At 40.3% G+C, this 22262-nt stretch overlaps 1 protein-coding gene across 10 annotated transcripts in view; it reads right to left on the bottom strand.

Moving 5' to 3' along the window:
- alk (ALK receptor tyrosine kinase) overlaps positions 1-22262 on the bottom strand; it is a 507671-nt gene that overhangs the window by 43881 nt on the left and 441528 nt on the right. For all 10 annotated transcript variants that reach the window (XM_057858937.1, XM_057858935.1, XM_057858936.1 and 7 more), the window contains 6 exons: positions 18729-18839; positions 18445-18586; positions 9080-9247; positions 7841-7939; positions 4073-4225; positions 2989-3102 (listed from right to left, as the gene is read on the bottom strand). In XM_057858937.1, coding sequence (XP_057714920.1) covers positions 2989-3102; positions 4073-4225; positions 7841-7939; positions 9080-9247; positions 18445-18586; positions 18729-18839 — 787 coding nt within the window. The remainder of the gene's footprint in view (positions 1-2988; positions 3103-4072; positions 4226-7840; positions 7940-9079; positions 9248-18444; positions 18587-18728; positions 18840-22262) is intronic.

The following is a 22262-nucleotide window of genomic DNA, read 5'->3' as shown; positions in this document are numbered from 1 at the left end:
GTCTTATATTCGGGCCAATACAGTATTTCAATGGGTAAACATACTGTGGGACGAGACAAGAAAATCTCGAGGTGACAGCCACAAATCAAACCAGAAATCTTGGTGTAATTATTGACTAAGAGCTGAACTGTAACAGCTGCGTAAGGTTTCTCACTAAATGTCTAAACATGACATGGGAAATCTTATCGATGCTTTCTTTAGCAGATTGGATTAATGCAGTGGCATTGTTACAAGTCCTAACCAAAAATTAACAGGATGCTGCGGTCAGAGTCTTCTCAAACGAAAATATATTATGCGTGTTATGTAAACACTGTACAGGTAGTCCCCGGGTTAAAAGTACCCCACTTACGCGATTTTGACTTTACGACACCAAAGTCTCGTCCACCATTCTGTCCAGTAATGTTTTTTTTTTTGTTTTTTTTAGTCGCGTAAACAGTAATTAGTACTTGCCATGTCTCCTTCCCCCACCAGTGTCGCCGCCGTCCTGCAGTTCCTGACGGCGCCAGGTCCCACCTGCTGACATCTCCGGTTCTCATGTGTCCGCCCGAAAAGCACCCTTTTCGGCCTGGGAGAGTCATGACGCCCGCCCCAACCTCCGGTTCTTCCCTGGCTGCCAACAATGCGGCTTTTTCGGACTGGGCTCAAGCAGCCACCCGCTGTCATCTCCGGTTCTCATGTGTCCGCCCGAGAAGCGCCCTTTTCGGCTTGGAAGAGTCAATGCGCCCGCCCCAACCTCCTGTTCTTCCCTGGCCGCCGACAATGCGCCTTTTTTGGACTTCCTACCTCCTTGTTCTCATGCTGCTGCTGCTTCTCCCCCGCCGCAGAGTCCTCTTGCGAGTCCCGATCTGGAATTTTTAGTTCCAAAGCGGGCTCACGATAAGATAGATGACCTGAGCAGCCATTAAATCCCTACTCTCTCGCCTCCCTATACTTTCCACAGCATCCTTTTCTCTCAGCAAAGCGACTCACTTGCCAGTAAAGCCTGAATTGTTGTTGTTGTTTTTTTTTTTTTGAAGCCCGAAAAGTCATTCAATTTAACGGCAACACAACGTACCTCACGCTCACAGTATCTTATTTTTTTACTTGATCTTATTACTATGACGTATAATGTATGTTTTTGGAAAGTTATTTTGTATTTAGAGGTACTTAAAGGGTTAATTGCGATTTACGCGGACATTCGGGTTACATCACCAGCCTAGGAATGGGATTCGTACGTAACCCAGGGACTACCTGTATTGACATCCAGTGAGTTAATGGATAGACTATAAATTCTTACTGCTGTTCTACAAAACACTTAATGACTTTGTACTAAAATACATGCTAGATTCACTTGATTCCTATGAAGCATCCAGACAACTTAGATTGCCTGGAACTGGTTTGTTGAGTGTCCGATGAACAAGAACTATGCAGGTTGAGGTGGCATTCAGTTATTATGCTCCTCAACTGTGGAACAAATTAGCTGAAGATCCGAGGTGTGTAAATCAAGGCTAAAAACACTATTGTTTACAATAGTGTATCCCTAACTGCCCTTACTGTTCAAACTAGGGCATAGATTTGGTCTCAACATTGGTAGGGACGATATTACCGTAATGCACATAATGCAAACAATGATTCAAATAAGCAATGGCTAGCTTGATTCGTTGTTTCTTGGTGAGGCTGGCCTGACCGCAGTCGTTTTGCAGGTTAGCAAGTTTAATGTTATGCCAACTCTGATGCACGTCAAACTTTCAGTAGCAATATTAGTGGTGGTTCCCTAACTTCCACAACATTGACATATTTTTACTTGACTTACAGTGGCTGGTGCTGGCTGATTAAAAAAAAAAAAAAAAAAAAAAATCTAATATACCTCCTCTCCGAAGGGGGCGGAGGAGGCGGCATGTTGTCGACATTAATCTGTTGGGGTTCTGTGACTATAATGTGTATGTGTGTTTGTGGCGGGGTGGGGGGGGCTTCAACTCATCAGCCTACCAAATGTTCGTTTGAGGGGGGAAAAAAATGAACCGCACATTCAACAAGTGAAAAAGGATAAATGTAAGTCTGACTATAATGAAAATAATTCAACTAATAATGGTAGGGTCTGTTCTATCATTACAACATATGGGAGGACACTCTAAATTACCAATATAACTGAACTCTTTATATAATGCAAAACGGTTGCTTAAAAGTTGGTGGGGATAATTTGAGCTTCCTGAAAAGTTGGTGGGGACAATTTGAGCTTCCTGAAAAGTTGGTAGTGTTATGTCCCTACCGTTCCTAAGCAAACCTACGCCCTTGTGTTCAAATCTGCAATATATGACTTGTGTTGTTTTTGTTTTTAACTGTATATTGCTGATTTTAATCTTTTGTGTTTTTATTTCTATTCCTTTAATTGATTGGTTTTTGTTTTGTTTGTTGTTTTTGCTGATTTTAATGTTATATAGCGCACATTTAATTAACTTGTGTTGAATTGTGATGAATTTACCTTGTCTAGATTCCACAAGATGATGGCAAAGCACCACTTTAACATAAAAATGTATACTATTTCAAATAGGAGCTGTTCCCCTCAGTTCAATGCAATTCCCTGGTACAAGATGGCACCATGTCCCAAGAGTTAACTTCTGTAGATGGGGGTCAGACCCCCAAGGCCCGCGCCTGCCTTTGGCCCCTCCCACAGATGGGAAGGAGGACCCACACTGCCTTTTCGGGCTGTGCCCGGGAGGGACCAATGGATACAGGACTCCCAAATTCCAAATATATCTAGACCAATTTTCAACAAAAGAACAGTATCAAAATATCCCCCCGACTACAATATATCTATTTTTTCTACCAGCAGTGCAATGTTGTTGTTGTTTTTGGATTTAGTTCTATTGATTTGTATTTGTTTTAGTTTGCTTAGTTTTACTCTACTGTCTGTGGCCCATTCAACATTGCTCATGAGAATTGGTTCTCAATTGCCTTACCTGGATAAATAAAGTATGCTTAAGAAAAGAAAAGTCATACGAGACTAACTTATCATGACTCCCGAGACAGCCAGCAGCAGGGCAGCGATAAGGGCCGAGGTCCCGACAGAAAGACCTAGCGCCAGGTGGGAGAGAGACGGCTGTGCAGGCAGCAGGCTCACCTCTGCATGAAAAAACAGAAAACAGTGTTCCACTTGTTACCTCCCCCAAGAGAACTATTAACATTCCAGCCGCCTCTCTGATCCCTTTCTTAATTAATGATGTGAATGTGAAGACACAACAGAGCTTGAGGGGCTGTGCGGCATATCAATGCCTTGTTGTCTTGACGTGAAGCTGGCATTGCTCTTGTCCAAGCTGAGCTACATATCTGCCTGCTGAGAAGGACCATATTGAGACAGTAACCTTTTTGTGACCGAGTAACGCGCAATAATCTGCTGTTTGCCCTTACAGGGAATAGATTTGCAAATCATCAGGACAAGGAGAAACTCTCGGTCGCTACAATATTATTTCGAGGGAAATACAGCTATTATTCTGACCTTAATGATGCTGACAACCCCCATATCGATTAATTTCAGATCAACATTCATGTATTCATTATTCATCTGCGATAACAAATCATAATTGAAGAAGCAATTCTGGCTTCACCGAAAGCCCTTTGTTACAGCTTAACCCGGGTGAGAACTCATTTGTAGTGAAGGTTGACATGCTTTGAATAGTCAGAGCCACTTGCGAGCTCTCAGGATCATGAGGAAAATTGCCAAAGCCGCTTTAACTTCATGAGGGACTTTTATCCTAAATCCATAACATGATAAGAGGTTTTATCAAACTGTAACACAGAGATAAATTACTTATCTCAGAAAGAGACTCAACATGTGGAGCAACAGTTGCGCATAACACCGTTAGGTACAGTGTGATGATTGCCAGAGTGTATGTGTAATTCTTACTGAATAATAAAGACCCTAAAAAATTTACTCTGATAAAGATTCACTTAAGCACAGAACCTCGAAGACATAATTACATTTGTAGATTAATTCATTTTCTATTCACAGTCACAGTTCATTAAAAGAACATTCAATTCATTCTATTAGGACTCCCCCCACCCCAGTAAGATGACACAATGTAATGTATCACACCTGTGGAGTTAATACAGGATATGCCATCTCCTGCCAGGATGAGGTCATCATCACAGTAGCAGATGTCTCCTTTCATGTCTTGACATTCACCGCTTTCACAGTGACTGCAGTTCCGAACTGGACTGATGATCACTTCCCCATCGCTTTCAATTGCTGAGAACGAAACACCGACAAAAGTTATGAAGATTGTTGTGTGTAAGAAAAGGTTTGTCAATTGTAGACCGTATGCCTCAAGATACAGTTCTATACTACTCTTTTCACTGGCTCATTACGTGCACGCAGCTAAATTTTATGGACAGTGTCAGAACAAAGTTCACCAGCAACATTTCAGATTTGAAGTTGGAATCAAACTAGAACAGCATTGTATCAAACTGGGTGTTTCCAGAATTCTAATATTTTGTAGGATCAATCAAAATATTTTTCTGTCTTAAATGAATTTTTTCAATCTGGTAAAAATTAGAGATGTCCCGATCGATCGGCATCCCGATCGATCAGGTCCGATCACGTCATTTTCAAAGTATCGGAATCGGCAAAAAAATATCGGCCATGCCTTTTTTTGATATATATATATATATATATATATATATATATATACAGTGCTGCTCGAAAGTTTGTGAACCCCACAGCGATGGTCAGATTTTTTGTAAAAAAAACTAAAATAACCTTATTAAATGTTAAGTTATACCCAAATCCACAATACTGACATTCCAAATAATGGACTGAAACAAAAGAAATAGTTATATTGTCATTCTTTATTTAACAAAAGTGGTTGATTTAAGAAAAACTCAGATATCATGTGTGCAAAAGTATGTGAACCCCTTCAGTTAATAGGATATTGCGCCTCCTTTTGCAGAGATTACCTCAACCAAACGGTTTCTGTAGTGACTAATCAGCCTCTCACATCTACTTTGGGGGATTTTTGCCCATTCTTCCTTGCAGAACGCAGTCAGTTGAGAGAGGTTTGATGGGCGTCTGGCATGAACTGCTCGCTTCAGGTCCCGCCACAGCATTTCAATGGGATTTAGGTCAGGACTTTGACTGGGCCAGTCCAGAACACGAATCTTCTTCTTTTTCAGCCATTCCTTGGTTGTATTGCTGGAATGCTTTGGATCATTATCATGTTGCATGATCCACCTTCTGCCAAGCTTTAACTTCAAAACAGATGGCGTCAGGTTATGTTCTAGGATTTGACAATATTCCTCAGAATTCATGATTCCCTGGACTATGTGGAGTTGTCCAGGTCCTGAGGATGAAAAGCAAGCCCAGATCTTGACATTCCCACCTCCATGCTTCACTGTTGGGAGAAGGTTCTTTTGGTGGTATGCAGTGTTGACTTTTCGCCAGACATGGCGGTTTTGGTTGTGACCAAACAGTTCAATTTTGCACCTACATCAGTTGATGAAAACTCTTTTTAATTTAGTCTCGACAACATAACTGTCAAAAAAACACAAAAAAAAAAAACTACTGAATTGATTGATTAGGAAATCAGGTTGAAATAACAGAAAATTCCAAAATGTTGAGGGGGTTCACAAACTTTTGAGCAGCACTGTATATATATATATATATATATATATATATATATATATATATATTTTAATTAAATCGTTTTCTAGTTGTATTTAACGTTACAGACATAATATGTTAACACTCATCCAGAGTCTTTAGTTTAGGCTTAAGGTAGGGTTATTAATAATATCCCGGTAACGGCAGCAATTAATTTATTAAAAAATGTTTCACGTTAAAATATTCAACGCAAGTAATGTATGCGCTGCACAACCCCCTCACTCATTGTCGCGCTCAATCTGTAATGACGCCGTTTTACCTATATAGAGAGATAAAAGGCAGCACAAAATGAGTAGAGTGAATTTTGGTAGCCTTTGGAGACTTCTTTTCATTGGCTAAAGCCTTGCAGTCCCTCTCCCTACAATTAGAAATATAATGGGAAGCAATGTGGGGAAGCAAGGTGGCAATTGATCATTGTCTCAACACCTTTAGTTATTTCCCAACGCAGAGAAGATATATCAATTGCTAGCATGACGCACAGTCATGGTTCCACTTCCCATCATAGTTCCACTACCCATCATGCATTTGGGATGGCCACAGTATCATTTACTGAAAGCTCAACAAATACACTAGATGGCAATATTTAGTCACAATATACAAAGTCACAAGTTTTTCTATCCGTGGATCCCTCTCACAGAAAGAATGTTAATAATGTAAATGCCATCTTGAGGATTTATTGTCATAATAAACAAATACAGTACTTATGTACTGTATGTTGAATGTATATATTCGTCCGAGTTTTATTCATTTTTTTCTTAATGCATTGCCAAAATATATATGATCGGGAAAAATTATCGGGAATTATTGGAATTGAATCGTGAGCAAAAAAAAGCGGATCGGGAAATATCGGGATCGGCAGATACTCAAACTAAAACGATCGGGATCGGATCGGGAGCAAAAAAACATGATCGGAACAACCCTAGTAAAAATCTGTTTATATTGTTTTTTTTTTTATTTTATTTTTTTTTTAAAAAAACATAGGGGACACATCGGTGGAACTTGAGCGCTAGCAATGCCTAAACATTATAAGAAGCCCGAGTGTTGGTAATATTTATTCTAGGAAATTGTATCCATTAATTCTACACAATTATATTATCTTATTTGCAGATTCTCTTAGCTGCACTCTTTCTAATACATTTTTATTTATATATTTAAAATCCCATCCCATTTCAGCCTCTGTGTGAACTGTGAAAATAGGTATTCTTTTTTGACATTTTATGAGTGGGAGACACACCTGAAATAAACAACTTCTTTTGTGATATCATGGGAAAGTCGAGAGAAATCAGCGAAGTTATCTGGAAGAGAATTGAAGACTAAACAAATTTTATTCACCCCTATGAGTAATTTATTTTATAGGCCAATGGGTTTCCCTGAAATGAATGTGCTTTGGTACCAAATGTTGATTTCAACCCAAGAACAAAAGCAAAAGAAGGTACTAGCCGAGACTGGTAAAAGTGGATTATTATCCATGATAAAATGAGTCCTCTACCAACAAGGATGAAAGGCCACTCTAGCAGAATGAAGCCATTACTCCAAAAGAACATAAAAAGGACAGATTACAGTTTGTAAATGCACACAGGGACAAAAACCTTTTATGGAAATGTGCCTAAGTAAACTAAAATTGAAGCGCTATAATGTCCATTGATGTATTTGGAGAAAAATTGGGGAAGCTTGCAAATCGGAAGACACCATCCCAACTTTGAAATATGTGGGCAGATGTGGCAGCATTATGGTATTCAGTCATTTTGCCATTGTAGGGATTGGTGCACTTTACAAAAAAGAAATGTGTCCTTTTCTTATTTATTTATTTTTTTAACCTGTCCTGTTCAGTTTCTCAGAAACAAATAAAAGGAATCTGAATGTTCTTATGGTCTGAACAGTTATAATGTATCACATGGGATTTTTATATACCTCTATGGTGGTTGTTCATTATGTTTTATTTATTAGGAGAAATCCGCGAACAGGAATGGACTTAGGGGGGACAGAAAGGAAGAAAGCAGACAGAAGAGGAGAAGCACAAATAACAACAAAAAGTACATTATTAAACGCCTATGCTACTTATGAGCATAGTGGTGCTATCACTATTGAATTATATTTACTTGTAGACACCATGTGAGGGGCCTGATATTATGCATTATGTTGCGCAGTTATTTTGCCATAGAAGGGACTGGTGCACTTTACAAAATAGACATGTTTTAAAATAACCTTTCAGAGGATATAGGTATGGCTCTCCAGCTGGACCGAAGAGGGACGTGCCATCATCACCGTCATGTTTGGGATTATCATTTAATGAGGTGTTACCACCTGGAAAGAAAATTAACGAGTGATTAACACGCTTTTCTAATTAACATTATCCATCCATTTTCATAACTTGTTGTAATTAGAGTTACTGGCAAGCTAATCCTACCTGACATTTGGTGGCAGGCAGGGTATACCCTGGACTGGCCACCAGTCAATGACATGGCATATATTCGGACAACCAATATTCAATTAACTTGGGAAGCCTGTTGTTGAAAGGTAAGGCATAAAATATTTGCAAACTCGCCAGACTGCCAGGTTACCCTGAATGCAAGGCAGACGGATATCAGTCTGCTCATGACTATTTTAATGTTACATAGGAAGTGGGTTTCATCAATATTACATGGTACAAAGAATTTGAAGAAGGGACATTATTAGTAGAATATCACACAACCGTAGGGCAGTGAGCCAGTTAGCACTCCAGAAGTGTGGTGGGAGTGGCCACACAGTGTCCACATATCTTAAGGAACTTTAGAGAGCAAATGAAAGGACAGTCCAGGCAGATGATCCAATCGTAAAGGTTTTCCGAGGTAGAGTCGGCCTCTACATTAAGCAATTACCTATGTCCCATAGGCGTGTCGACTGAAATACAATATATTAATGAAATCACACCATCACATATGCTTGTTATCCCGACAGTGTCCGGAATTGCTGTGCAAGTACAATGAGGACAGGACAAGCAAACTCAGCCTTAACCATCCGAGAGAGTAACAAGCACCGTACATGGGAACCCACTTGAGAGGACCATGCCTAGAGACCTATGCCTATTAAGGAAACCTGAACAGCACACAGGAAGAAGACATTGGGATGTCTGTGCTGCTCTCCTCATGCAACCTCCATTTCTGACCACTGGCGAGTACACCCAGCCACTGCAAATTCTCCCCAGAGGGGAGCGCGGAAGCCAAGCCAACAGCAGTGTGTCCTCATGGGGCAAGACAGCGGAGTGGAGGAGCTTACAAACAGAAAGAGTATGCTATAACTTGCATCAATCCCCCTCAACAATCCTGAGTATGTAGGTTCCCAAGGTATCGTCCATAACCAGATCCACATCTTTGTCCCAGTGATTCTTTCATAAAATATATGGACATTTACACACTTGATTCATATACATTATATATGAATTAAATACATGTCTCTTTGACTTACCTCTGTAGCCTCCACCACCGCCTCCAGCCATACAGCCACCTCCACCACCCCCGAAGCCACCTCGTGTCTGCCAGAACTTCTGACAGGGCTGTCCTCCCTGCCCTCCCAGCAGCAAAGGTCTGCCACCCTGACTGACAGGAGCAGTTGCATTCCATCCTCCACCCCCACCTGTCACAAGATACAACATATATTGTCTTATGTCTCTTAGGATAAAGTGATATACTGTGACTCAAATTTGGTCAGTGGCTGAATCAAATACATGGGGGATATGAATCTGTAGGCACTAAGATTGTCAAAATTTGATTTTGATAGATCACCATCATAAAGAACATTTTAAAAGTGGTACGAAAATTTTTTTAGTATATATACAGTACAGTACTTATATATGTATATATTAGGGGTGTAACGGTACACAAAAATCTTGGTTCGGTACGTACCTTGGTTTTGAGGTCACGGTTCGGTTCATTTTCGGTACAGTAAGAAAACAAAATGCAAAATATAAATGTGCTAGTTGTTTATTACACACTTTTGTGCTTTCATCAATAGCAACATTATATACAAAGCTAGAATTCTGCTCAAAAATAGAAAATACAATATTCTGAAATGTAGATATTTTGAAAAACAAAATAAGAATGAATAACATTGGCTGAGACTTTTTCTTTAAAAAATGTCGGATGTACAAAATTGAACAGTTGCAATACTGAACAGGTTCAAGTTTCTCATATTGACTTTATGACCACAGCCTTGAAAAGTAAGGTTTAGGGCTATCAAATGATTAAAATTTTTAATTGAGTTAATCAGAGCTTAAACATTAATTAATCGTAATTAATCGCAATTCAAACCATCACTAAAATATGCCATATTTTTCTGTAAATTATTTTTGGAATGGAAAGATAAAACACAAGACGGACATATACATTCAACATACTGTACATAAGCACTGTGTTTGTTGATTATAACAATAAATCCACAAGATAGCATTAACATTAACATTCTTTCTGTTGAAGACATTTTCTTCTTCTCAGCAAAAACAAACACACAACTGAGCCTTAGAACAGTAACAAAAACAGTATTATTTACAATGTGTGCAAAGTGTGTGTAGTGTACACATAAATGTAGCCCTCTTCTCTACTCATCCTCTAGCCAGTCGCTGAGGCTAACTAACTTATTTACACATTTTCTGAGAGTTGTTCCATCTATATTCTTTTTTAATTTGAATTCCCCACCCGGAGGGCCAACCTGCTTTTCTTCCAAACCATTACCCACGCTGCTCACTGCACTTCTGAGTGGTGCGACGGCCCCGTTTAATTGTTATCTTTTTTGAGACTGTCAGTCAGCTGATCGTCGCATCTGCCAGCTGGCTGCTCCCCTCCCAACGTGACGTACTCTGATTGACGCCGGACAGGAAGATGACGTCGCTGTCGCTGATGGGCCACCCGAGGAAGGGTTCCAACTTCAAAAACTAGCCACTGTCAACACTCTGAGAGTTTGCATTTGCAGCATACGTGCCGTGTACCAGCTCTCCTCGCCAGCTGTTTGCTCGCCATTCATTCACCTGTGCATTTGATCACTACTTTGTTACACTCCCGCTTTTTCGGTGAGGTCTTTTGTGTTCATTCGTTATTGGATCGTTTTTGTTCACCACTGTAAATAAGAGCACCGCAGCAGTAGGCATCAATGCCGTTTTCGTTCAACTCGTATTCTCCTGTTTTGTTTAATGTAGGAAGCTGTCTTTTTGTTATTTCGTTTTTACGATCAGGGTTTACTTAGCGGGTGGGGTTTAAGTGTAGTTTAATTTTGTTTGTTGTTTTGGCCTGGGCTTACGCTGAAGCCAGCTTCTTCCGCATTTTCTTCATTGCGAGTTTGACTTGTGTGAATAAATTTGTGTCCACTTGCAACTTGTGTGTGTGGCTCGTTTTATGTTACGCCCTTAGCGAGCCGTCCGTGGGACGTAGCAGTGGGATTATGGGATGCATGAGCGGGCATTCCGCGCTTGCATTAAATGCGTCAAATATTTTTAACGTGATTAATTAAAAAAAGTAATTACCGCCCGTTAACGCGCTAAATTTGACAGCACTTTACATTACGTCAGAAACTCGTTCGGTACGCCTCCGTTCCGAACCGAGCACCCTGGACAGAAACGGTTCAATACAAATACATGTACGTTACACCCCTAGTATATACAGTATATATATGTAAGGGCTCTCAAAATTATCGTGTTAACGGGCGGTAATTAATTTTTTAAATTGATCACGTTAAAATATTTAACACATGCGTGGAACGACCCACTCACGCATTGCCGCGAACTGACAACAGTGGTGCTGTTTCCAGCATGTTGAGAGCTAAGAGGCAGAGACAAGCGAGTGGAGTTGACACAGGCATTCATTGGAGCCACACTATTTATTGGTATAAGTTTTGGCATTTCTTCCACAACAATTATAACTATTGTGGCAAGCGGCGTAGGGAAGAATGACAGGAGATGATCTTTTTCTTAACACCCTGTATTGTACACAACGCAGAGAAGATATACCACTTGCAGCCACCACTGACAGTCATGGTTGCCCAACTTCCCAACAATTATAACTACTGTGGCGAGCAACGTGGAGAAGAATGACAGGAGATGATCTTTTTCTTAACATCCTGTATTGTACACAACACAGAGAAGATATACATTTGCAGTTACCACTGAAAGTCATGGTTTCCCAACTTCCCAACAATTATAACTACTGTGGCGAGCAACGTGGAGAAGAATTACGGGAGGTGATCTTTTTCTTAACACCCTGTATTGTAAACAGCACAGAGAAGATATACCATTTGCAACCACCACTGACAGTCATGGTTGGCCAACTTCCCATCATGGATTTGGGCAGTTAAGTTGAGAACAGTTAAGTCGCTACAGTATCATTTAGTGAAAGCACAACAAAAATAATATTCCTATCTCTTTAAAAAAATATTGTTTTCAAAAAGAAAAGCGCTCAATGCAAAGAGAACTGGCATTCCCAATCATAACAATACTCACCAAGTCTATTCAAACATTTCGTTTAGCTCAACAAATACACTAGAAACGGCAATTTTTAGTCACAATATACAGACTATCAAAATTACTATAACTTCTACTCACATTTATCTTTTAAGAATTACAAGTCTTTCTATTCGTGGACCCCTTTCACAGAAAGAATGTTTATGATGTTAATGCCATCTTGTTGATTTATTGTTATACTAAACAAATACAGTACTTATGTACAGTATGTTGACTGTATACATCTGCCTTGTCTTACCTTTCCATTCCAACAATTTACAGAAAAATATGGCATAATTTAGAGATGGTTTGAATTGCCATTAATTACGATTAATTAAATTTTAAACTGGGATTAACTCGATTAAAAATTGTAATTGTTTGACAGCCCTAATATATATATATTTTTTTTTTTCAAGCCATCTCGTCCTAATTGACACTAAGGTGCTATTAGTTTTGAAAATGCTTCAGCATTTCCATTTTGAACTACAGATGTACTGTCCCTAAAAAACTTGGATGTTCAAATGATAATCAAATATGTGGGAGTGGTGTGTGGTGGGGGTACGCCTCAGTCTCCTGGGCCTGTCTCCGGCTCCGCCAGCCTCTCCAACCTGTGGCATCGGCCGCTGCCTTTCTGCTGGCGAGGTCGCCGGCAGGCTGGGATATAGCTTGTTGTCCCTTGCTGGGAAGGTGGTTGATCCCATGGTCGCCAGCATGTTGTGTGGCGCCCGTTCGGGGACCAGGAATGGGTGCTCTGGGGGAGAGGGGGTGCTGAGGTGCTGGGGGTGGTCTGGGATGGGGGGTGGTTGGGGCCCTGGTGCTTCTCCCACCCTGTGGCCAGCGGTTCCTGCAGGAGCCTGCCTCTTAACTCGCACACTCTTCATTTTGCATTGAAAATATCTTTCACCTTTGGAAAGTACACACTCATTCAGGTCTTTGGGGAGAGTCGGAACGGGGCTGTATAGTCCCAGGTCCCCTCCCCCCTGATTTTAATGCATCATACACCGAGGATGTGGGGTGGCTGGGACTGGTTGCGGGCTGGGGGAGTGACGTGACAGTTTCCTCACCACCACAGGCCCCGCCATTCCCGCACCTTTTAACCCATCACATACATTATACTTCACAGGGGCGCTTCGGCGAGGGTCAGTGGGATGTGTGGCTGGGAAGACCTTCCATGAGGCGGTCCCACTGCCCTTAGCCGGGCTCTCCTATTTCAATGCATACACTGCACTAACCTCCCCACACAATCCCATCACGGTGCTGGGTAATGCGGAGGTAGGTGGATCCTACAATTTTTTCTATGGTGTAGCTCCCGGGGCATGACCAGCCTCTTCACCTGGGCTGCCGGTTGCGGGGGTGAGGGGGGTTGGGACTCCAGTCCGAAGCCGCCCTACGACGGCACCTCGGCACTCTCTGCTTCCGCCTCCCCCAGTCTTTTCTACCCGGGTATCGTCCTTGGGCCCTGGCGCGGCTCGCTGGCTGAGTGCCGGTGTGTCAGCAGGGTGTTGCCCACTCTAGGTGGCGAGACTTTCCTGCCCCAGGCCTAGTGGTCCGTGGGAGTCCCGCAGTGTGCCGTGTCGATTGTGGGATTTCAGCGGTGGCTGGTGGGCCAGGTGGGCGGGCTTGGGGGGGGGGGCGTGGCGCGTCCCCTCATCCCTTCCCTGAAGGCCGGCTAATGGGGGCGCGGATGGTCCGGGGTACTGGGGGGATGGCGACGGCCATTTTGCTGGAGCTGCGGGGGAAGGGATTGGCTGCGCTAACCCCGAGATTGGCTGGAGCGGCCCTCGCGCAGCATTTCCAATGTATGCAGGACTATCACACGTCTGATGGGATTTACACATGACTGAGTACAATTAGACACACTCAAGTAGAGAGAATGTCGGTGCTAGGATTAGTGATCAGGCCGCATAGAATAGGATGTCAACATATTCACATGTACAGTGGGGAGAACAAGTATTTGATACACTGCCAATGGGTTTTCCCAAGTGTATATGACTGGGTTCTACACGTCACATTGCTGATTTGTGTATGCTCCACTCCGCCTAACCACATCTCTTTTTGACACCCCCCCCACTTCTCTTTCTCCTCGGCCCCCACATATGGTGTCCACAGGAAATACAATTAGCTAATGCACCTCTACATTCACAGGTAGTGTAGCCGTCCAATGTATTTCTTTTTGTTGTCTGTTCCTCTTGTCTTCTGTCTCTCCTCTTCTGTTTTTCTTTCTGTCCCACCCTAACCAATTCCTGCTCGCTGCTTTCTGCTTTTAAACGAAACACAATGAATAATCACAATGGGAGTACATCATACTCCCATGTAATACATTAAAACTGTTCAGAACAGGACAGTTAAAAAATAAAATAAAAATGATAATCAAATATGTGATATAGCAACAGTGGCGCCAGTTGCTTTACAAGACAATTAACAGCGACAGAGTATAATATCATTTAATATTGTTTCCACAGCAAACAAGCTAGTAGACATGGTTTAATTGACATGTTTAATGGTCAAAAATAGCTACTACAGTAGTGTATATAAAAAGTCTACACTCCTTTTTATTTTGAAAACATTTAACCACCAATTTAACTTATACTGTTGAGTACACTATAACATAATTGTTTGAAAAAGAAAGTGGTTGCACAAGCCCTCTATTGCAATGAATCATTGAATACGGCCTCCATTTTTAATGACTTTTTTATGGTTGGGCTGCGCATGCTTAATTCCAGGTAAAACAACTTTGAGAGTATTAAATTAAGTCAAATCAGTTGTTGTCTCACTGAGAATGCAGTTTTGTACCTTAAAGTATTTCAATTCTGAGTCCAGAGTTAGACTCAGATTTTATTGAAACTGCTTACTGAAACAGACCCCTGAGCCCTAGATTGCTCCCAGTGCGTATAGCATTGCATTGCCTGGCAGCAGCACTGCCTCCTGGTGTGTAAATGGGTGAATACGAGCTTGCAAAGCACTTTCAGCTCCATTATAGTGTAGATAAAAACACTATATAAGTCCACTCCATTTACCATTTGAGATTGAATGTCATTTGTTATAAAATGATGTGCACACTTTTGCAACCACATCCAATTTATCTTTACTTTCTCTTTTGAAAAAAAAAAATCAGAAAAATAAAAGTTTTTGCTGGTCACATAAATTTGGGAAATGATTTATCTTTTTCTCTTTTATTGTACAGTATGTCAACTCGATGAGTCCCTTGAAAAAAAAGTAATTTTTTGCCCCACTACTTAATGCTGTAAATTGAAAATACGACGTACACGGACCCCTGGAATCGTCATCACTTAGCTTCCCTCCGACGGCAGTTTATTTCATTGCTGCCATCAGTCTTCTCTCACATAAAATGTTCTCCTTACTGCGGACAACGGACTTATGCCACAAAGTAAATAATAGAGACCAGGGTGTTATAGCAAGGGCAAGAGTTGAATGGAGGTCTTGAGCCATTACATTACTAAAGCAGCAAGGTACATATCCTGTAAGTGTAATCGTTATATATAATTGAAGTGTACAGGAATGAATAAATGTTCTGTGAAGTGTTGCTGTTTCCTCTTCACTGACATGAGTGACTTAAAGCCTTAAGCCATGCAATGCTGGATTTCATTTACTGTCATAGTTGCTTCTCTTATCCTCCAATTGCAATGGTGTATGTACTTCAGCCCATTTTCAATAGAAAAAAGGGCATTTTAAACTAGTGATTTCAACACTGTGTGTAGCACACAATCCAAACTTTGTCCAGATAATTTGATTTCCTTTGTGAAATAAACTTTCAATCTTTTGATGTCTAACTGTTCTACAAATATTGAAAACTGCCTAATACAGTGGTACCTCTACATATGAAGTTAATTCGTTCCAGGACCTTGTTTGTAAGTCGAAGTGGTCATATGTCGAGCAGGATTTTCCCATAAGAATACATTATAATTCCATTAATTCGTTACACCGCCCAAAAACCTACTCTAAATCCTTAATAAATACTGATGGTACTATTACAAATGGCAATTACACATAGCAAAACAAATAAATTATAAATAAAAATCCGCATAATAATATAATAGTTCCTGTAATAGTTTTTAATGAATAATATATATATATATATTTTTTTTTCTGTACTGAACGCACCGTGTGACTGACGTGACAGAGAGGGAGCGGTGCGGTTGAGAGTTTACTTTTGCTTTCAGTGGCGCCACCAGGGGGTGGCCAGGGGTGGCCACGGCTACCCCTATAAATTGGTTGGCCACCCCACTGGCCACCCCGCTTGCCAGTATATCGTTAGATTGTTGTAGCATCAGTTATGCATTTCATCCCAAATGAATGCATTTATTTTGTTTTGTTAAATGTAGGGCTGTCAAATTTATCGCGTTAACGGGCAGTAATTCATTTTTAAAAATTAATCACGTGAAAATATTTATCGCAATTAACGCATTCGCGGTACGACTCATTCACGCATTGCTGCAAACAGCCTACAATGGCTCCGTCTTACTTATATACAGAGATATGAGGCAGAGTGGAGTAGATACAAGCTTTCATTGGGGCCGTGCTTTTAATTGGCAAAAGCTTTGTCATCTCTCCCACAGCAACTATAAATATTGTGGGAAGCGATGTGGGGAAGAATGACAGGAGTTGATCCTTTTCTTAATACCCTGTAGTGTACCCAACACAGAGAAGATATAGCATTTGAAGAGAAGGTATAGCATTTGCAGCCACCACACACAGCCATGGTTGCACCACTTCCCATCATGCATTTGGGCAGAACAGTTAAGTCGCTACAGTATCATTTACTGAAAGCTCAACAAATACAATAGATGGCAATATTTAGTCACAATATACAAACTCACATTTATCATATAAGAATTACAAGTCTTTCAATCTGTGGATCCCTTTCGCAGAAAGAATGTTAATAATGTTAATGCCATCTTGTGGATTTATTGTTATAATAAACAAATACCGTACTTATGTACAGTATGTTGAATGTATATATCCGTCTTGTCTTATCTTTACATTCCAACAATAATTTACAGAAAAATATGGCATATTTCAGAGATGGTTTGAATTGCGATTAATTACGATTAATTAATTTTTAAGCTGTGATTAACTCGATTAAAAATTTTAATCGGTTGACAGCACTAGTTAAATGTACACCTTATGCCCAATATATACATAACACAATAAAACAGAATTTTTGTGGAACTCAAAATGTTGACTGGACAGTTATGGAAAATGCACATTAAATCATTAGTAACATCAAATATTACACAATACACCAAAGTATATCAGTAGCCGTGCACTTAAGTCTTTCTGATAGTTTTCCCCTGACCTTTTTACTGCAATAATATAATGAAAACCTGAAATTATGGCTTTTAGTTTTGGCCACCCCAAGATTTCAAGTGGCCCCATCTGGCCACCCCTATGAAAAATTTCTGGAGGCGCCACTGTTCGCTTTCAATGTTTCTTGAGAACACCGTCACCTGGGGAGGACAGTAGGTGTTTTGTGTTGGATAACTTCTGAAATAAATGATAAAAACCTGACGAAGCTAGCAATTTCTTTAGCGATGTTACCACAATAATAATTGTCAATTTATGAAGACTGGCGAAGGGTGGTCGGAGGAGGACCGTGGAGATGTATTACTGAGCCAGTTCACGGATGCGCACCCCCACGCTCTTTTCTATATTTTTCTATAATTTGCATCTTCATTTCAATGGTAAGCGTCACCTTTTTCCTTGTTTAACCACCTGTACCAACCTATTTGAAACCTGTGTTGCGTTCGTCTGCGGTGCTGTCATGTCGTTGTAATGCGAGCATATCGTCTGATTTTGAAACAAATGGCGAGTCAAATTTTACGTGAGATGTCAAAAAGATCGCGTGTCGAAGCGATCATATGTCGAGGAACACTGTATTTGGATCTTACCCATAACATATTACATACAAAATCTGTGTACAGATCAATTTGCGTGTGCAGTAATATAACACTTGAAATGATAACCGAACAAATGAAAATTAGGTAAATTAACGTGACATACAAGTGACCAGCATTGTCTCTGTAAAGGCAGAAATTTGTATTGCAGTGTATCCTCGCACATTAATGGTTAATTAAAAAAAATAAAAATAAAAATATATATATACAATAATATTTTGTATTTATTTAATATTTTTAAAAAATCATTTTATTCTTCTGTTATTGCAATGGAATTTATATACCGGTGTCAATTATTTGGGGGTTTTGTGATTCACTGTCGAGCCTCTATACACTAGATACTTGGCAACAAAAGAACCTGTGTGGTAAGTGTATACAACGAGTTTAAAAAAAAAAAAAAAAAAAAAAAAAAAAAGACGGGCATAACATACCAGCAGCATTTGACTTGCCGTTGCGACCTGGTTGGCTGAGGTCATAGTCCATCTGTTCGAGCTGGCTGTCTGATTGGCTGCTGTAGCCTCGGCCCCCTCCCCCACCAGCAATGATGAGGGGGATGTGAATCCCATTAAGCACCTGGGTAATAATTAGTTATTATTTTATGATTGTTAAACTGCAATTGCTGCTTCCATATGTGTGACAGGGATGTAAAAAGTTTTAATTTTGGAATGCCAAGTGACGAGTGATGAGGTCCATTGTTGCCTAAAAATTGTCTCACCTTGAATACATAGGTAGCACCACCCCCTCCTCCACCTCCACCTTTCACTTGAGTCTTATTCAGCATTGGGCCAGTCTGTTCCAAGCAGATCTTATTCAGCACAGCATTGGACTGGAAAGAGATACATTGATACTGTAGTACTCACAGAGGTTTCTGGGTTGCATATCAAAAGACTGATCATTGGATTTTCCTGACAAAGACAAGTCAAGTGGGATTTAAGTTCTGAGTCATTGTATCCCTGTCATGATCACAGTGCGAATCAAAATCACAGTAGTAATACAACTGGGGCAGACACTGGGTGTTGATATATTTGCACACCGCTGTATATTTGAATTCAACACCAATTAGGACGTACAGTGGCATGCAAAGTTTTGGGCACCCTGGGTAGTTCTAACCTTATTAATGCCACTGTACTTAATAAAAGTGATACAGTATCTGGGGTACATTTAAGTACACAAAAAAATGGACAAAGTGGGCTGTATTTGCGTGGATGTGTCGGACCATATTTTGGCAATTTCATGGTAGTGCACAGCTGAGTAAGTTTGAGTCGACCCCTTCCCCAACAACGAGAGAGCTTCTTCGCATACCCTTCAAGGGTGACACACTTTTGGCACACGGCTTGTCCTAGACAAGATGGAAGAAAAATTGGATTTGTTCGAGTCACTAATTAGTATGAGGATGTGTGGATTGAAACAGGAAATGTAAATTTTGCTAGTGGAGATCACAAATCTCTTTTTAGTAGGGTGGGAGTACAGGTAGGTGGAGCCTGCACAGCATAACTGCTTGTCGCACCTCCGACGGTGCTGGTGAGCCCGCTGCAGGGTTGTCTGCCAGGAGCCACCCCTCAGTGATGTTTCACCCCTTTCATCCGGAACATCTCTGGGTGGTGGGGCAGTGTCAGGGATGTCTCCCCTGCAGCTGGGTTGTTGGCTGCGCCTCAAGGGACTATACATAGCAGGGGAGTCCAAGTCCCTGACTGAAACACAGGCTAAACCGCATACTAAGCGAATTTGGAGGTCCTGGAGGTCTGGGCTGTTGCAAGGCTGACGTCGCAGAGTTTGAGAACCACATCAAACGCTGGTACAGGGCGAATTGGTAACACCAGACATTGAATTTTCCTGGCAGGGGGGCTCAGGTCGATCTTGCCTAGGCTGTCCAACAGCTGGGACTCGTGCGAGGTGGCCATGTGTTTGTCCAACAAGTCGAATGTGTACTGCTTTCCAAGGCTCCATACTAGTTGGTCCACTAGCAGTGGGATTTTCTTGCTGTCGACCACGAAACAGATGTTGTCAGTCCGTATGCCTTTACTGATGCGGGACTTGGCCGGCTATATCCTCATCCAGGCCCATATTAGCAGCTCTTCGAGCCTTTTCAGGAGGCTTACTGTGGACACTGATGTTTGGAGGAGGTTGGTTACATCGTCCATGTAGCTCCGGACAGTTGGGAGTCGTTGGGAAATAATAATAATAATACTATATTTTATTTAGACGCACCTTCACTACACTCAAGGCCACCACACAAAGTTCAATAAAACAATTAGTAAAAAACATTACATATAAATCATTCATTTTGGAGGGTGGACAATGCACAAAAGCATATTATACAGGAGAAATAATGCTTACCTGTTTTTCACAATGCAATGAAAGAGATGCTATTCTTGAAATTACAAATCAAGCATATATGATTTACTAATTGTTCTGTCTTTCAAGAAAAGGGACATTTGGTCACAATTTAATGTACTTTGAGTACTTTGAGAGTCAAACGGTATCGTTTTACTTCTTGACACTGAAGTTCACCCAAACACTCAAACACGCACTCACAGCCCTTCAATTGTACTTTTATCTTCCAATTGTCTGAGCTGAAAGCTCAGGGGGCTGAGAGTAAGGACAAGGTGGAGCTTCACTGACTATGATTGACACGTAGCAGTAAGATTGCTGGGGTACAAAACAAATGCTATCAAAAGCTGTGAAAAGCCTTGAAACTTTCTCCCTGCAAACCAGTTGTGATTGTTGTTCCTCACTTTAAAGTTGCATCTGTGAGAAAATAGATCCACAAAGAAGAATCGGTGGGTGCTTGTGTGTGTGGAAAAAAAGTAATGGATATGGAATCAAAACTTTTAAAAAAGTAATTACAGAAATATCATTCAACATTTACAAATTCAGAGAGCTCTAAATGCATCCTAAGAACAACGACAGCGTCAAATTCTTCAACGTGTTGCCTAAATAACTTATCCTTACTGTCAATAATGTTTTACCTTTATAACTGCTGCAGGAAGCCATTGAAGAGTCCATATCAGATTTAATGAGGGTCTAGTCGTCTTAATTTACATGTAGGTTAATGTGTAACTTTTACTTAGATGGCTTCATCTTTAAGACGTTGAACATGAATCATTTATTGTCATTATATGGTGGAGGTACAATGAAATTGGAGTTATGAGAACATAAAACGCAACCAATAATGTCAAGCATACTGTATACTACTTTCAATATCATTATGGCTTTCATGAAATTAATTTATCTTCTGTAGTAAAGGGTCAATGTCAAAAAAGTTGAATAATTGCGGATGACTCGGTTCAGTTAAAAAGTAAAATTTGGATCATTTTTCACCCTTGTCTCCCCTATTACCATACCATATTTACACATCCTACGTTATCACACATTTAAAGAAAGGGGTTATATTTTCGGATAGATGGCATCTCAGCAGCAAATACAGCACAACCAATTACCAAAGGAAACTGGTATGCTCCGGAATCTTACATGTCTTGCTAGGCAATTTTCTTTCTTTCTTTTCTTTTTTTTTTTTTTTTTTTTAAATATCGCACCTTATACTTATTGTGAATATTGTTTCTCATCTCAACTTCCCCATGCAAACAAGCTAAAACTACTGTAACACTAAAACTGATGAAAATTTAACTTAATCAAAGCATATTTTAAATTATGAAAACTAGAAAACTACTGAAACAAACTAAATTTGAAAAATCAGCAGTCAAAATTAAATAAAGCCTACATAACTATAAAGTAAAATGAAAACTCAAAATAATTATGACATTATGACTTATTAACATATGAATTATGACTGACAGCAATCATTGTTTTTATTTTAAACCTTGCATGAATGAATTATTATAAACCTTTTTTTTTTTTTAGCTCAAAGGTTTAAAAATTTTTTTTTTTTTTTTTTTTTTTACTTACCTTCGTATTCGAGAAAGCAACTTTTGATTAGCTGTCGACTGTAGTGACTGCTATTGCTAAAAGGGTTTAGTTGATTTACTGCTGCAGACAACTTTTATATTGTTTGCAATGAGGTGCTCTCTTGGCTGGTCATTAAAAACATATTCATCTGAAAGAAGCAGGCAGTGGTGGATACAGTCTCTCAACATACAATCTGTCTGTTGTGTATAATGGGTTTCCCTGGACACTTAGATTTACGTCCATGGAGAATTTGGATTGTTCAATTAGCCAGTATGAGTAGCTTGTTGAATTAAGAAGTCAATACACCACAAATCATTAATTTAGTAGGCAGATCAGGAACACA

This window comes from Corythoichthys intestinalis, chromosome 15 (assembly GCF_030265065.1).
Source record: "Corythoichthys intestinalis isolate RoL2023-P3 chromosome 15, ASM3026506v1, whole genome shotgun sequence".
NCBI lineage: Eukaryota > Metazoa > Chordata > Actinopteri > Syngnathiformes > Syngnathidae > Corythoichthys > Corythoichthys intestinalis.
Note: the sequence above shows the minus strand (reverse complement) of the source record. Positions and strands in the feature narration are given on the sequence as shown.